Source organism: Grus americana, chromosome 3 (genome assembly GCF_028858705.1).
Source record: "Grus americana isolate bGruAme1 chromosome 3, bGruAme1.mat, whole genome shotgun sequence".
In the NCBI taxonomy this organism is placed as follows: Eukaryota; Metazoa; Chordata; class Aves; order Gruiformes; family Gruidae; genus Grus; species Grus americana.
The window spans coordinates 8033184-8049504 of NC_072854.1; the positions used below are offsets into that span (position 1 = coordinate 8033184).

Sequence of the window (16321 nt, forward strand, 5' to 3'; positions counted from 1 at the left end):
CCACTCACTTTTCAGTGAGGACAGTGTTTTCAGTTGATAGGAGCAAAATTCATATGTTCCAGCCAGAGTGGCTTATATCTTCCACTATCACATCCTGCAAAAAATTAGATTTCCAATTGTGTGTGCCTTATTATATGTTTTCTTTGATCCTAACAAATCAGAAATTGTGCTATAGGATTGCAGAATACAAAGTGTCTTACTCGTATTTAATTATGAGGATAGTATGATTCACATGGAAGATGTAAGAGGAAATCTCGGACGGAAGAATTAATTAGCCATGGAGGTAAATGTTAAATGGAACTAGGTTTTAACAAAGGAAGGTTGCACCTTATGCCTTCTTCAGGAACTGAATTTTGTAGGCAAAGTGTAACAGATCCCTTGTTTGGACTTCATTAGAGAAATAACTGGCTAAAAGGAAGAGAAAATGCAAATTTTACGCTAGGAAGTTGTAATAGTGATATTCTTCATGGATTTTTTACTTTGAGACTGGTCTCAGTTGTTATTATTTATGGCAACATCATCAGTAAAAAGTAAATGTATGCTAGTTAAATTGGCTGATGACATAAACTTAGGAGTCATTTTCCAGCCAGAATTATACAGTATGAACTGCATATCATTGGTTAAATTTCATCATGTTTCTGTTGTGCTGTCTTCAAATAGCTTTTTAGTCATGCCATTATGGGCTGGAAGAATTTTTGTTGTATGCTGGGAACTCAGCAGTTGGCTGTGACTAAGGAGGAAGACAACCGGATGTATTAGTTAATCACGTAATAATTACTTGATTTGAGGGAAAGGAAATGCATCCTAAAATGTGGAGGGTGAAACAGGGAGCACTGTGTGCTATTGCATAAGGCACTGATGAGACATCTTGTGGGATATAGGGTAGAATTTGGGTTATCTGCTTAGGAGGGAAAAAACCCAGAATGTGTAATAGATGCAGTTAGGTTTCAGTGTTATCTAGCAGAAATGAATTAAATGTTGAGAAAGACTAAAGAGATTTGCTTTGTTAAATAAAAGCTTACTGGTTTGGGGTTTTTTTATTTCATTGTATTTACTTTACAATAAATAAATTTGGTCTTTATTTTTTCTGATTAGGAAGAGAAACATTAAGGAGGGAAAATAACTTCTTTAAGTACGTTAGCACAAGGTTAAATAGAGATGAATCAGCTGTTGGTGCAGTTGGTCTGGAAATGGCAACGGTTCTGTCAGCAGTGATGTTCTGGACCATGGTCAAGGAAAATGTGTGATCGCCTTAAGGCAGAGCTTGCATTTTAGGAAGGAATTAATGAATTAGAGTTTCTTGGAGTAGCAGCAGTCTGGACATGGTGACCTTGGAAGTCCCTTCCAATCCTATGCTCCTAAAATGTAAAAAATAAACTAAATGAAAAATTAGATGATAACCTAGTGAAGATTAGTGTTAGATCTTCATCCATGAACGTACTTTAAGCCTATAGCTGCTTTATTTTGCCAAGATTTTACTTTGTTAGTATCATGTGTTAGCTTTTATAACGTAAGATTACACTGAGTGAGGAACCCAGGACGGATTTTATCTGGAATACTACTACTATAATGCAAGCTGCTTTATTAATTTTAGATTTCAGTGAGACTTCCTGATGTTTTTTCTTCAAAGCATATAAAAAAACAAATTAAAAAAAAAACAAACGCAATCTGTAAATCCTTCCCCAAAATGGAGCTAGAGCCTGAAGGCTTATGAAGAGACACAGAAACATAAATCTGTCACATGGCCGAGCTTCAAAGGGCTTTGACTGTTAAAATTTTCATTTCCTTGAAGGGTTAGCTCCAGAAGTTTGAGAAATGTACTACTCTGATAAACCACTTCGTGTGGTTGTTGCAATTTAGGGTTGATGAGCATTGTGTGAAGTGGTGCCATCTTAACATCTACTAGATTCCATGTCATCCGTGATCATCGTGGCCATAGGTGATATTAATTGGTATTGGCAGAATGAGTTCAGGTTTAGCCCACTGATTATAATGACAAGAATAAACACATTTTTAGACATTGTGGTCTGTCAAATGTATTTATATAATGCTGTGTTACTTTAATTGGGAACTATTGTAAGTTCAGGCTTTTCAATGTACCACATCGGTTCTTTAGGATATCTGTTGTTTTTCTTACAATGGAACAGTAACCTTAAATCGTAATTGAGATAGCTAGAAGGGTTGAAACCTGGGAATGCTAAAGGAATATCAGTGTTCATGGGACTAGCATTCTTATCAGGTACCTTCCGAGAAGGTATTTTAATAACTTTGAAACATTTGTGGGTTAGTTGGGAGTGAAGTTCTGTGTGTGCGAGTCTCAAGAACAGGTAAGATTAACTGAGTATCAAGCGCTGTCTTAGTGCTGTTTATTGAAGTAATTTGTTTAAAAGTTTGGAGGGTTTTTTAATAATACTTGGTATATTTTAAAGCATGTACTAACATGTTCCTCTGCATTTCTCCTCATAACCATAATTTTGTGTTTAACTGTGATCTCTGCAATACAGTTTTTGTTTCTCTAGGAAACATGTATTTCCTGAAAGCTGTGGTTTCACTATTACTGATTAACTCTGTGCTTGTTAGAGTGTGTGTGGATACTTGTATAACTGCGTGGAAAAGAGTAGGCTTATATTTTTTTAAGAGCCACGGGTAAAATTTGTCATGCAACAAATGATAGTGCTTTTATAACACTGTATTTCACAAGAAATCTTCAAGCTTGGGGGAAAAAATACAGGTGCAAATTAATGTATAAACTGTTTCTGCTATAGGTGATGTGGGTTGGAAGGCCACCAGAATTATTCCTCTTATTTCTCATGTTCTCTGTATTGAGACTGGATTAAGAACTACATGGTTGATACTTTTTAACCTAAGCTGAAAAAGATAACTCAGCATCCACTACGGTCACCTTTCTGGAAATTATCCACTCTGCCATTGCCAGGATCTGATACGCTTGAGGCTCTGGAAAAACTTAGGATTAGACTTGGAGTAAGGATACCTGTGAACAAGGTGGCCAAAGAGAGAACGTGGCTCCTGTGTTAAGGGAGACCAAATGCATTAGAGCTGTTTAGTTTAGTGTAGAGAAGAGACCACTGAGGATGTGATAAAAATCTGTAAAGCTGTCATAGCATAGAAGAGGGTAACAGGGAAAGAATATTCACTGTTTTTCAGAAAAGGAAACTGAAAAGGAAAATAATACCCAGTGAGATGACTGAGCGTAAAGCAGGCAGAAGAAAATAGGTTAGTTGGTTGGTTGGCTTGTTTGGTGGTGGTTTTTTTTTTTCCCCCCACATAATGAACAACTCAGTTTTGGGACTCACTGTCTCAAGATGCTTTGGAACCCAAAGCTCCAAGTACATGGAATCAAAACTTGGGGAGGAAGGATCTGTGCCATGGCTATTAAATGCAGGGGGGGTTTGGTGCCTTTTTGGCTCAAGAAGTCTCCCAAATTTCTGATTTCTGCCAGTTAAGAGAGTGTAATACCTAGGGAAGAACTCTATTCCTAATTCTATTCTGTAAGCGGCCCTATGAGCCACTGTGGAGACAGGATTAGGGACTATGGTATAAACCGATAGAACAAGTCTTATGTACATAAATTAGGCAATTTTTAATTTATTATATTTAAAATCAAACTCCCTACTATGCTGGGAAAATAGTCTTGTATATGTACTGGATCTAGTTGGCAGGTTCTGCTAATTAGTAATTTAACATTATAGGGAGTACTGTTTAAGCAAACTCTTATGGTTGCTTTTGTTACCTTTGCGTTTCCTTGCAGTTTTCCCTATATCTTTTCTTTCTGTCAGGACTAGAAATTACACGGAAGAGAGTAACAGGAATGAATAAAGATACGGAGCAGCTTCCATATGAAGAATAATTACATTGACTAGGATCTTTCAGCTTGGAAAAAAATGGTGGGGATGGTGGATACAGTAGATGTCACCTTCTCAAGGTCATTCGTCATTTTGTAGCCAAGGGATCTCTGATAACAGAAGAATTAACCAGTATCAAATGAAAATACCATTGGCAGATATCAAACAAATAGCACTTTGCACAGTATCAAATAAACAGTGAAAGCCATAGGAAGCTGTGGGTTGCCAAAAGGTTACTTGGATTCCTTAAGCGATTAGAGATAGGTTAATTTTCCTTCCATTAATGAGGTACCACCTCTGGTTCAAGAGCTACACTGGGGGCTGAGAAGACATCCTGGGGAAGTACCACCACGTGTTGGCCTCAGCTTGTCACTCTGTGCTGGGAGCTTAGCTAGGCGAATATTCAGTCTGAACTGGCAGCGTCGTTACTGTGTTTTGTTTCCTAAGTTATCTCCTAATTTAATTTTATTCCGCGGATCATTCAGGAAATGCCTCTTCATTTTCTTCCTCTCCCACCCTTCCTATGTATTTTTTAATTTTTATTTTAATTTGGTGTTTTTTCTCTTTTTCTCTTTCCTTTCAAGTCTCTCTATATCCCAGTTCTCTCCATTGTAAATATAGCCCATCAGCCTTCCTCCTGGTCGCAGACTTCCTCCTCAAGTCTGAGAACCTGGAAATGTCATTTTTACTCTAATGGCGAGAAAATGACGAGAACTACAAAAATTACTATAAAGTATTTAATATTCCTTGAACAGAGTTCTGCTCTGATTTTATGTCAGTGTATGTTTTTGCAGGAGAATCATTTCCTTTACTCCACCTAATTTCAAGGTTCATTTTGCATCCTCTTGCGTGGTATTTTTACTGCCTGCATTTCTGCCGGTGTGGAAAGATTTACTAGCTGCTGCAGATGGAAACTCACCTGAATCTTATTAGTTTTGCTGCATTCCACAGAGATTTGCTAGACAATAATTAAACAAATTGTCCTTTTGTAAATTTTTAATTAAGTTGTAGGGGGGTTTGTGAATGCTGGCGAGCAGCAGCAGCATAAAAAATCCATTTTCAGAATTAGAAAAGTTCAGTCTAAGCTTTGGTGGGCTTTTTCCTCAACCCATGGTGATGAAAAACTTTTCTTTTCCTCATTGAAAACTTTGATGCTATACAGATTGAGAGGAATTTACCCAAAAAAGCTTCTGACTTGTCCTAAACTGAAGAGTAAGCATATCTTCCATCTTCTGTGTCATGCTGGGAAGGAAGGCTGTGGAGTCCGTCAGCTGGAAGTATGCTCGCCTTAACAACAGATGGAGGCAGGTTCTGCAGCTGGTAGGGGAGAATTTGGCAAAGTGTGCCTATTTTATGCCTTGATAATATTGCTTACTTTGAATTTTTCATAGCTTCCATTGGAAAGATTCTTGTTGATGTGACTTTTTTCTTCTCTCTCTTTTCCGTCTCTAAAATCCATCCAAAAGTATTAATTCTGGGTATGGGTGTGTCATTGGATAGAAGAATGAGCTTGTTTCATGTGCTGCATCAGTGTTAGTAATTCAACAACTACAACTACAGGTGATTTCAATAGCATTGTTTTTCCAGAATTAGACAGAAAATATATTTATAGCTAGTACTGAATCTAGATATGGGGAAGGCTTAGGTTAAGCCACACGTGTGTGCCAACTTTGTCCTGTAAGAAAAGGAAAAGTTAAATTAGCTTTCAAGAATAAAGTACGAGTTACAGTAATTGCACTTTTTGATGAGAAATAGAAATCTTGTTTCATTAAAACTTCAGAAAATACTGTTGAATGAGTTGTCGCAAATTCTACAGAAAACTAGTGTAAAAGGTAGCATGCTAATGTGCAGAGTATTGTCATATTTATACACATTTCTTAATGTATTTTTTACAGTAGGGGAGCTCTAATAAAATTTTAAAACCAGATTTTTTTGTTTACACATCTTCAGGTAAAATTTCTGTAATTTGCTATGTTTTGCTTTTTTAATATTTTGCTTGCTTAGTGTGTTGCTTTATATTTCAGTAGAGCTTGGCAATAATTTAATTAAAAAGGAGCTTCTGAAAATGGATAGCCATAATGAGTGAAATGATTCTGTGATTTTTATAAAGTATAGAAATACTATCCTGTTATTATAAACTGATAGTTTAAGTGCTTTGGAATCGTCAAGTTGCACAAGTGGATCCTTACTGTTAGCATGGACTAGACTATTATGTATCTCTCAATTTTTTTGAGGGATTATACTCATTGTAAAAGCAAGGATTATGTTTCTACATTGAGATCATTGCATGGCACAGAAATGTTAATGTTCTTCCTTTACAGATAGATTTTGCATATTGAAGTGGGGGGATGCCAATAACAGTATCATCAGATGAAATACTGCATCGTATGGATCTCTGCTCCTGTTTTATTTAAAGCCCAATATTTGATTTTAGTAAACTGCTGAACCCAAGGATTCCCAACACACCTAAATATCTAAAAATCCTGTACATAATTGAGAGAATACGAATCGTACCCTAAAATACATCACGTCGTCTGCTGCTTTGTTCACATTTCTGTAAGCATGCTTTTGAATTAAGCAAATATTTCTTGGCCAAATCTGTGTAGCCCTGCACTTGCTTGACACTGTTTAACAGCCTGTCTGCAGGTAACAGTTATTTTTGGATAGCACATCAGAGACACTTGAAAATCTTAAAAAATTCTCTTGGCTTCAATGAGCACAATTCTTGTAATTTTAGTGAAAATACAAAATTGAAGGAAAAACATGTTTCCCTCTGTTTAAGGAGCTTCAGCTACAGGTGTTTTCCTTTTAACTATTTGTTAAAGAAGCTGCTGAAGTTGTTGCTTAAGCAGACAGCCCCTTTTCCTCTGGCAGTTGCTGCAGTGTTGCTTAATATGCTGCGAGCCTCCGTTTCTGGTAGGACAAGTAGTAGTGGGATTAAAGTGTGTGTTGTGAAAGGAGATTGCGTGTGGCTCCTGCTGTGGGCCCGAGAACATGGGAGCTGGGAATAGGGGGTGCGTTCCTCGAGGAAGAGCTTGTGGTGCTTTGGGATGGACCCAAAGCCACCGCAGTAGTAGTTCATAACATGTTCACACACCTATACAAGAATAAATGCTTATTATCGGTCAGCATTTTTCTCCTACGTTTGATATAGAGAATCAGCAGCAAAGGAGGGAAGCAAACATTGAAAATAGCAATACCACTGATAACGAATCTGGAAATTTGGACTAATTGTAAAATGTTCTGTATATTTTCAGACTTCTGGAGTATTTACTCACCACTGAGGAAAAATTAGAAGTATGATTCAACATCTCAGTTAGGAGCATTAAATCCGATCTGTAATAAATAATTCTGTGGTAAACTTATCTACAAACACAGACAGAGGAAGACTGGAATTATTAGATTTATCCCAATACGTCTTACACCAAATAACTCTCTGGAGTCTCTTAATGGGAGACAGTAATGCGATTGTTGGTTGCATTACGGAAAACCCCTTGTTGTGCAGCTTGAGGCACGCTGCTGCATGTCTGTGTTGAAATTTCCCTGTCTTTAAACATGGGTATAAATATTTATTTAGGGTCATTATGAAGCTTAATGCTAGTTTTTTGGATGGTTAAAAAGGTGGTGGTATAATCACTCATCCTCGTGACTTATGTGTACAAGGAATGCTCTTTCAATTTAGGTTTATTATCTCTCTGGAGTTAATTAACTTTGTAGGTCATAGGAGCATAGTTTTTATTAGAGAAAAACAAGCAACGCATATCAGTGAAAAACAAACACAGTTCTTTGGAGATTGTTGGAAATGTCTTACAGTTTTCCACAAACGAAAAGTTGCCTTTACCATTTTCACTAATAGTACTGGTCTTGGTACAACTACCTTTTGCCTACGGGTGATACCAACCAGTGGCAGAGGTCTTACAGAGCATTTTCAAGTCTGTTTACTTTTCTTCTAGGATTGTGCTTTCTTTTATCCCTTCTTTTTCAATGGCAGCTTACTGGAAAGAAGAAGGAAAGAACAGTGTTTGTTTCTGATGTTGGCAGCCCATCAAAGCACATCCTTTATTTTCTTCAGAAAATTATCCATCTGATGCAGTGTTGTAAAGGCATTTCTGGAGCTGTCCTAACAAACGTGATCCTGCCATAAACAGACCCTCATGCTGTTTTGTAGAAAGATGTGTTTTATTTAAAATTAGCTTAAAGGAACAGAAAATGGTGTTTAATCACCAGCAAAGTCAATTGTTTCCAACACAAAAATTTGTGAGCGCTACAACATTGAATTACCTATTAATACCTGTTATATGAAGGTGAGGTTGGTATGTATTTTGTCATCTTTAGAGAAGTCTTGAAGGTACGTTAAAATGATGTGTAGCACCAAGTTGTTTGTGTGGGTCTTTGTCATTCCAATGGACTTTCCACATGGGTAGAATCCACGTGTGACTTAGAACTCTTGAACGTGTTGTAGAGCTGTGGAGTGGGCAAGTAAAAGGGCTTTGTCTCTTGGTTTTCTGATCTGGTATAAGGAATCTGCTGAGACATTTCTGGACCTTGAGTCCACGTATCCCATGTTGGATCTCAAGAACACTTCCCAAAACGTTTATCCAGAGTCTTCTCTGAAAGTACCAGCCTTCTCTAGAAAAGAAAGAAAATTTGACATCTGCCTTCCAAAAATGTTACTAATCTAGAAATGTGTTTTTTCATAAACAGAAAAAGCAAGTGAAGGCAATAGTTAGTCTATTCTAGGAAGAGTCTTTGTGGGGAAAATCTCGAAGTTCAGCATTTCTTGAGTTTTGATTCTTAAAAATGCAGCATAGTCAAATACAATGTTAGCTCATCTAAGTGGGTCTTGCTTCATGTATGAAGTTGTGAGATTGCAAAGTAATGTGTTTTGAAGAATAATGATTTCATGAGATACCTACTTGTCAGTGAGATTGTATTTTTTTCCCCCTACAAAATTATACCATTTACAGTTGGGAAAAAATTACTTGTCTCATGAAGATTTCCAGGAAACTTAAGCTAAGTCAGTAAAGTAGTAGTAACATACTGCTACTTGGTGCCAGCTCAGAATCTCTGGAGTGCCAAAGGTTCACCACTGCTCCATCAAGGAGATGCGTGCCTCTTGCCTCATCCTGTGATCAGAGAGGTGTCTGCGAAGAGGAGATGCCTGCAGTTTGATTTTGGGATTCGTGTATGACTTGCCATGAGTAAGGGCTGGGGCTGTGAGCAAGGAGAAGAAACGTCGATAGCTCTGGACAAAATTAATTGTTCTCTTTAGCTGGATCTGGTTTATGAGCAAGAGGTTTCTCAGCCCTTGGATTGAAGGTGTGTTAGTGCAAAAAATGTTGAGCTAAGCCAGATAAATTTAGATGGTATGTCTTGGATGGCAGATGTTTCTTTTTGACTCTTCCTGCAGATTTTTGCTTCCAAGAAAAGGAGTGGTCTTCCCATTGTCACAGTGTGATGTGTTCAAAACTTGGTCGTTTGTAAACCAGGCAGCGTCGTTTTTCTCAGCAGTGATGCTGAGTGGCCAGTTTTACCGCTGGTGGTAGCTTTGGGAGACAAGCACAATATTTGTGAGGATTGTAGCACGTTTTGATGGTGATTGCACAGGAGAACTGAGTTTCAAACTAATTTTGTCTGTGGTAAATCTTTATTGTGATGGTGTCGATTGTGCTGTAAGTAAACACAGCAATTACTTTGAAGAATGGTTTCGTGATGCACTTTGTGGACTTGCCAAGAGCTTGTGATCCCTGTTGTTCAAAGTGTTAATTTCAGATAGAATGATGTGGTATTTTTGCTCGGTATTTTGAGGAAACTTAATTTAAATGACACTTTCTGTACACAGATTTTTCTTATTTGTATCGCCAAATGGTAACATCAAAAGAATCATGAGCACCTGGTTAATCTAATAATGCTCACAACACTTTCACCTTCCCTGTTGTGCTACGATCTTAATTTTGCTTCTGTTGCATATTGTGGTAGGAGTTAGAAAAAACAGTGAATCCTTTAAATGAGAAGTGTTGGGTGGGGCTCAAATGCCCAGACTGTGGATCCCTACTGTAAGTATTGCATGGATTTTAATATTTATTTTTTTAAAGAAATATTTTCACTGTCTAATGATTATTAACCTGTAGTCATAAAACAATGACCTTTCTGAAAATGGCAGACACTGTTTCCCTTACTTTCTAGGCGTAGCTTGTAAGGAATCACAGCTTTGGAAGGATGTTTTTTGGATACTGCCTTGCCCTTCCCCACCCCCTTGCTTAACTCATTTCTGGGTGGAATTTAGTATGTTTTCATTCAACCTTCTAAATTAAAAGGTACTCCGATATATCCTTTTAAACATCTTAAATTTCAAAGTATTGTTGAATGTTGATAGATGTTGAGAGAGATGTGGCTAAAAATGTCTGAACTGAATGTGTTTTCTTTGAATTTATATTTACAAAGTATGTATATTTTTACTTTTAAGTAAAACAGTTGAATTATGTGGGAGGAGGTCTGCTTTGAATTTTAAGACTTACTACATTACTTTCTTCCATGCCTATAAAAAAACCTCAGTGGAGAGTATATCTTTATGGATTTAGTCACCAGAAAAAAAAGATTTTCAGTTTGTCCTCAGGAATAAGGAAGATCTGAAATTCTTCTTACCTTTGAAAATAAATTATTAGCAGGTTCACCTTTTCAGGGTATATATTCAGTCTCCTGAACATTCACACAGTGTACTTTTGATAACATGTGTGTTCATAGTTATCGTTTTGCTGGTACAGTAGCTGCTTGCACTGACTCTCTAAGACTATGCTAGAAGCACTTGTTGCTATAATAACATGGGTTGTAGTCAAAGATTATTTTTTTTTTTAAATTAAATTTATACTTGCAAGAAACGTGTCATTGAGATGGCCACTGAAGAAATGCTTTTCATCTTTAATTTGGGAATGAATGAACTATGCCAGCAGCATAATTTTAGCAGTGGAGTGTGCATCTGAAGGCCTTTTGTTGTGGCTGTACCGATAATATTTTTCTTTTTTGCCTAGACTAGGATCAGCAGCATGGAGTGTGTGGTGGTAAGAGTCAGCAAAGCTGGAGCTGGGGTGTGATGAGCAAACGCGCACCCCACATGCTCTGCTGTTTAGAGAGCTCTGCGATGATCCCGAGGTTATCGGGGCAATGCGGCACTCAGCATCTCTGCGTGTCAGAGAAGAGCGATCGCAGACCTCTGGGCGAAAGGGTGCCAAATATTTAGTGTGCAAAAAATAGTGAGAATGAAGGCAAAAACGAGAATGAAGGGTGAATGCTGATCTTGAAACACTGCTTGAGTGAGATGTTAATCATCCTACAACTACAGGTGTGAATCTGGTGATTTGTCGAGATGAAGAATTTTAACACATTCGATAAAATGCCATGTAGAACTTTGAATTTCATAGTTGGGGAGGAAACAAAATTTACTGGATTGTATTCACAGAGATGTTTTGCTGAAATACATTAGAAGAGTTTCAAGACTGATTGCCATCTTCTTGCTTATTTTGTGACATATAAATAGGAAATTGTGCATTTCAGTACATGTTTAAGCAGAAATTCCCTTACAATATAAATTAGTCTCTTTAGCCAAGCTACGGTGGTGCGGTAACTCCAGGAATTGTTACTGTCTTCTTAGCACTTTGCAGCCACTGATCACATGAATATATTGTGGTGGTCTTAATCCTTCTGTCCTTGATTAGAAAAAGCTGAGGAGTGTTGTAGCTACCTGCTTCAAAAGATGATCAAAATTCAGTATTTCATATAAGAAAATGGGATGTTGCTGGTATTTTATTTTCCATATATGAAAAAACTGGTCAAGTTTCCTGAAGTTGCTGCTGACAGCTTTAGGAACACTTCTTTATCTTGTCAAGATAATTTCTGTAAGTGTTAACTATGTTACGCAGTTCCCATTTGTATCTTAAAACTAGTATTTTTAAAAGATTTAAGTGCCGCTCTAATTTTTGCCATTGGGTGCAAGTTTGCTTCAGTTGTGTATTATGGCAATACTTGTACTGCCCATGAACTTTTAGGCATCTGATTTAGATTTATTTACATTAATTATCAGTGTCTAATCTAGATTTATTTAGAGTCCTTTAATTAGAAGAGAGAAATAAGGGGGGGGTTCTTGAAGTTCTGCATGCAGCTTGCAAGATCCTTTCATTGAGGCCACACTAAAAAAAAATGGTGGATCCTCAAGAGAGGGAAGCAAAGCTCCAAATTCAGGTGCTTAAAGCGTGTATCCTTTTTTTTGTCATTTGTATCCCCAGTGAGTTTCTGGTTTGGTTTGATTTTTTAGCTATTTCTATTTTCCTACTAAGTAGCAAAGGCATAAAGAATTCAGTTTTTACATATGTGAGGAGAATGATGGTCTTAACAGGATCTTCTTAAGAGGAGACATTAGGTCTTCTTGAAAAATGTGTTTGCATATATAGATAAACACAGATGAGAAATTATTAACATCATTAATAGTGTATATTGGCATGTATGTCAGCTCACAGCCTTAGCTTTGTTATTACTCTCTGAAAAACAGTGAAAAGAGCTGTTCACGTTTTGTAGGTTCAAAGCTTTGAAATTAGGTGTAAGCAGGAAAAGAGGAAGCATTTTATAGTAAGTTTCTTTCCAAGTGCTGAGGTTTTTCAAGCAACTTGTTAATATCTTCTAAGAAGAGTCACTTATTGCCTTGACTGTCTTGCAGTGAGCAATACAAATACTTGAAGAACAGATTAACAGTTCTCTGGAAGTGGTAATGCTGAATAGAACATATTTTTAAAGCTTTGGGGTTGTGGGTTTTTTGGGGTTTTTTGGGGTTTTGGGTTGGGTTGATTTTTTGGGGGTTTTTTTGTTCGTGGTTCCTCCCCCCCCCCTGCCCCGTAATAACCTTTCAGTGCTGTTTTGGGGGTTTCCATTCAGAATTTTTGCAAATTCTTGCATTCATTGATTTGGAAATTTGTATTTTTGTCAAGAGCTTCCCAACTAAAACTTCCTCCTACTTAAAAACCAAACCCAATTATTTCTGGCAAACTGCTTTTCCTGCAAAGGGCGCACACCCTGACCTTTATACAGTAGGCTGGAGTATTTCTGAAAGTCACTCTGGTTCTGCCTGGTGTATCAGCACAGCTCTGTAAACATGATTATTCCCTGCAGTTTCTCTTTGTTCCTTTGAGGCTGTAATATTTTATACTTTTTTTGTAAGCATTGAAAAATGGTAAGTTGAAGTTGTACATTGTTTAACAAAAACACAAATCAGAATGTTATTCCTTTGTCAGACAAAACCAACATATTTTTGTTAGCAGTCCCAATTTTGATTTTAGAGATTGGCAAGACGAAGCATGAGTCTTTTTGGCAGCTGTAGGGTGTTAGCCCTCTGCATGAGAACCTTCAAGTGACATTGAATTCCACTTGTTTACCGGTGAACCAGGGGAGTATTTGGTTCTCACAGAGTATGGTGAGCAACGTGCATCCTGCCCGGGCTGCAAACAATCGGCAGCAACAGGAAACTGCTTTGCACCAGCTTTGAAGGACGAGAGAGCTTGTTTGAAAGCGGAGTGTAAAGCAGTCGAGCTGAGGAATTGTCTCAGCTAGTGCTTGCACATCTGGGAAGCAAGTTTGTGTTTCACAACGTCCTTGCCAAACTGGTAGGAGCTGGGTGTGTCTAGACCTAACTTTGTCTCTCCAGAAGCCAGGCTTTTATTTTGTAAGTGACATGCTTTATTTTTTAAAATCTTCAATCTGTTTTGGTTTTTTTAGGAGGCCCAAACATATGGGCCATCACCTCTGAAGAGCGGGCCAAGCATGACAAGCAGTTTGATAGCCTTAAACCCACAGGAGGCTACATTACAGGTTGGTCTGGGATTCCGCATTACACATTAACTTCTGTGTACACATAACTATCTTTGTAAAACAGTTTGAAAGCTACATCCTATTTCTAGCCCTTTGTTGTGTGACTAATAACCACACTCTTCAGGCAAACAGCCACAGGTTTATTACTAAACTTCTGCAGGCTTTGGGCTAAAGTCTGGCACAGGAATGCTCTTCCATTAACCCCATCACTTCTGCAGCCAGCAGTATTTGCTCTCATTCTGTCTAGTTTCAAAAACCAAAGAGTATCAGGCTAGATGGGAGGCTGCCAAGGAGCACTTAGAGTAGCTATTGTGGCAAGTGAGGCCAGAGACACCAGAAGTGGCTCTCCTCTGTCTGAACAGTGTTAGAGAATACTGTGCTGTTAGATATCTTTGTTTTGGGGGAGGAGGCAGGGAGAGAGATGCTGACAGCTTGTCCTTGTTAATGACTGCTTGAAATGTATTAACCCTTCGGCCTTCAGCGAGTTCTGGATAGACTAATGGCATTTTGCAGCGGCCTGCTGTCAGTTCTAGTTGCATTCATCTGCTTCTCCTCTGAAACAGTTAGGTCATGTTGCTGCACACCTCAGAATTTGCAGGGTTTTAAATTTAAGAATCTGCTTGTGACATCAAGAAAAGGCTCGATTTCACTGGCAAAGATGACTTAACTTTAGAATGCCCTATTCTTTGGGGGGGGGGGGGCACTAAAGACTAGCCCTGATCACTCCTACCCTCCTAACTAATGCTCTGTCTGGTGACTCCACTGCCCCTGCTTTTCCTCTTTTTTGGTCCAAAAAAAAACTGAAGAAAGAGTGGGGAGTTGTCTGTCTGGAACATGCACATCTTCTGGCTAAGTAATACGTAACCCCTGCTTTGGCCAAACAGCTCTGGGAGGTTGGTGTTTACCACCAGTTGAAAAGTATGCAGTCCCAGGGAGTATCTGAGCTCTTACCTGCACGTATGTCTGCAGGCTTCATTATTTATTTGGCAAGTGCTTGAAATGAAAGGCTATGTAGGAATATAACGGAAGAAAGAGCAGCTTGAAGTCTTAGCTTTAAGCATCTGTAATTCACTCATAGGTAAGCATAAACACCACTATCCATGTTTTATTACAAGTTTAGCAGCACAGTCGGTACCAATTGATGTGGAAGTTGATATGGAATTTCACAACAGTTCCCATTCCCTTCCTGAAATACTGAAATAGTGGATGTTCTCTGATGGAACGGTATATTATTTAGGACGCGATATTTTTCCAGTTTTTCTAGAGAGGCAGTACTGGCTAAAGTTAGATTGGATGAAGGAGAAGGAAAGAAATAGCATGCACATCCTTTCCTGTAAAAGTAATTGGGTCAGGACTAAATTTTCAGTCATTTTTACTTCTTTAAATCTTGCATCTATTAAATTGTTGGCAGATGTTGATTTGTGACCTGTTAAAGCTTTTTATAGCTATTTGAAATCACTTCTCAGAACAAAGATTCAGGATTACAGAATACATGGATATGGACAATCTCTGTCACCAGGGAAGGAGTTAGATGGTACAAAACTGGAATACTTGGCATCCAGCCTGCTGGTTCCTTTTGAAAATCTGTGCCACGACAAGAGTGCTGAGGTCTGATGAAAATCTATGTCTCTGGTGTAAAAGCCTGTCTGTCTGTCTTGTTTATCATAGGTGATCAAGCACGTACCTTTTTTTTGCAATCAGGTCTGCCAGCTTCAATCCTTGCTGAAATATGGTAACGTATTCTTTACTTTTTTTAAATTTTTTTTTTTTTTTTAAGATAGGAGATGCGTAGCATTCAAATACTGTCTTTGGCATGTTGTGTTGTCTGAAAGAGGCTTTCAGCAGTAAAGTAGGAGTGATGTCTGAATCATTGTTTTAATTTTATTAGATTTAGAGGAAGGGTTGAGCCCATATGTGTACCAACAATTAAAAACCAATATTTTTCTACATCTTTCTTACAACTTTAATTCAAATTAGATCATACTGAACACAGCCTTTTTAAACTATACTAAGTGCTTGAAAATAAAGTGATGATAAATTGCAAGGCTTTCATAGAGGGAACTGCCTGTTGGACTGCCACAAAGGTCATTGTTAAGCCTTGTCTTAACATTTTTAATAATAATATGGAAAAAGAGGTAAATAATGGGTTAATGAATTTCTGGAGACACCAAATTGAATGGTGTTTGAAATACTAGAAACCACTAAAAAATGGCAGTAAGATTAAGCGTGGGAAAAATTATATGCTACTAAACTGGGAGTGGAAAATGGACTGAAAGTAGAAAACAGGAAAAAAAATCTAAAGCCGCAGAAAACGTTAGTAGAAGGTCAGTTATAATACACTGTAAGATACCAAGCAATGCTGTAATACAGGAACTGGGGAAAGTGCTGTTCTCTGCAGCAGGGATGTGGTGGTTGCAACACTTGAAACAGACATTGTCGTCTTTGTAACTCCTCAGTCTTCACTAGAATACTCTGTTCATTTGGGGGTACTTGGTGGTTACCAAGATGTGCAAATGCTAAAAGACATGGAGTGGAGGCTCATAATAAGAAAGAACAACTCTCTTGTGAAAGAATATTAAGGAAACTAACTAAATGCAAAGTTAGTT

The 16321-nt window shown here is 37.9% G+C and overlaps 1 protein-coding gene across 8 annotated transcripts in view; it reads left to right on the top strand.

The window, feature by feature from the left end:
• Window positions 1-16321, top strand: part of ITSN2 (intersectin 2) — an 83806-nt gene that overhangs the window by 18497 nt on the left and 48988 nt on the right. For 6 of the 8 annotated variants that reach the window (XM_054822571.1, XM_054822573.1, XM_054822576.1 and 3 more), the window contains exons 3-4: window positions 13623-13715; window positions 15384-15447. In XM_054822571.1, coding sequence (XP_054678546.1) covers window positions 13623-13715; window positions 15384-15447 — 157 coding nt within the window. Of the gene's footprint in view, window positions 1-13622; window positions 13720-15383; window positions 15448-16321 lie in introns of all 8 variants that reach the window. The other 2 variants (XM_054822574.1, XM_054822575.1) reach the window with 1 other exon arrangement.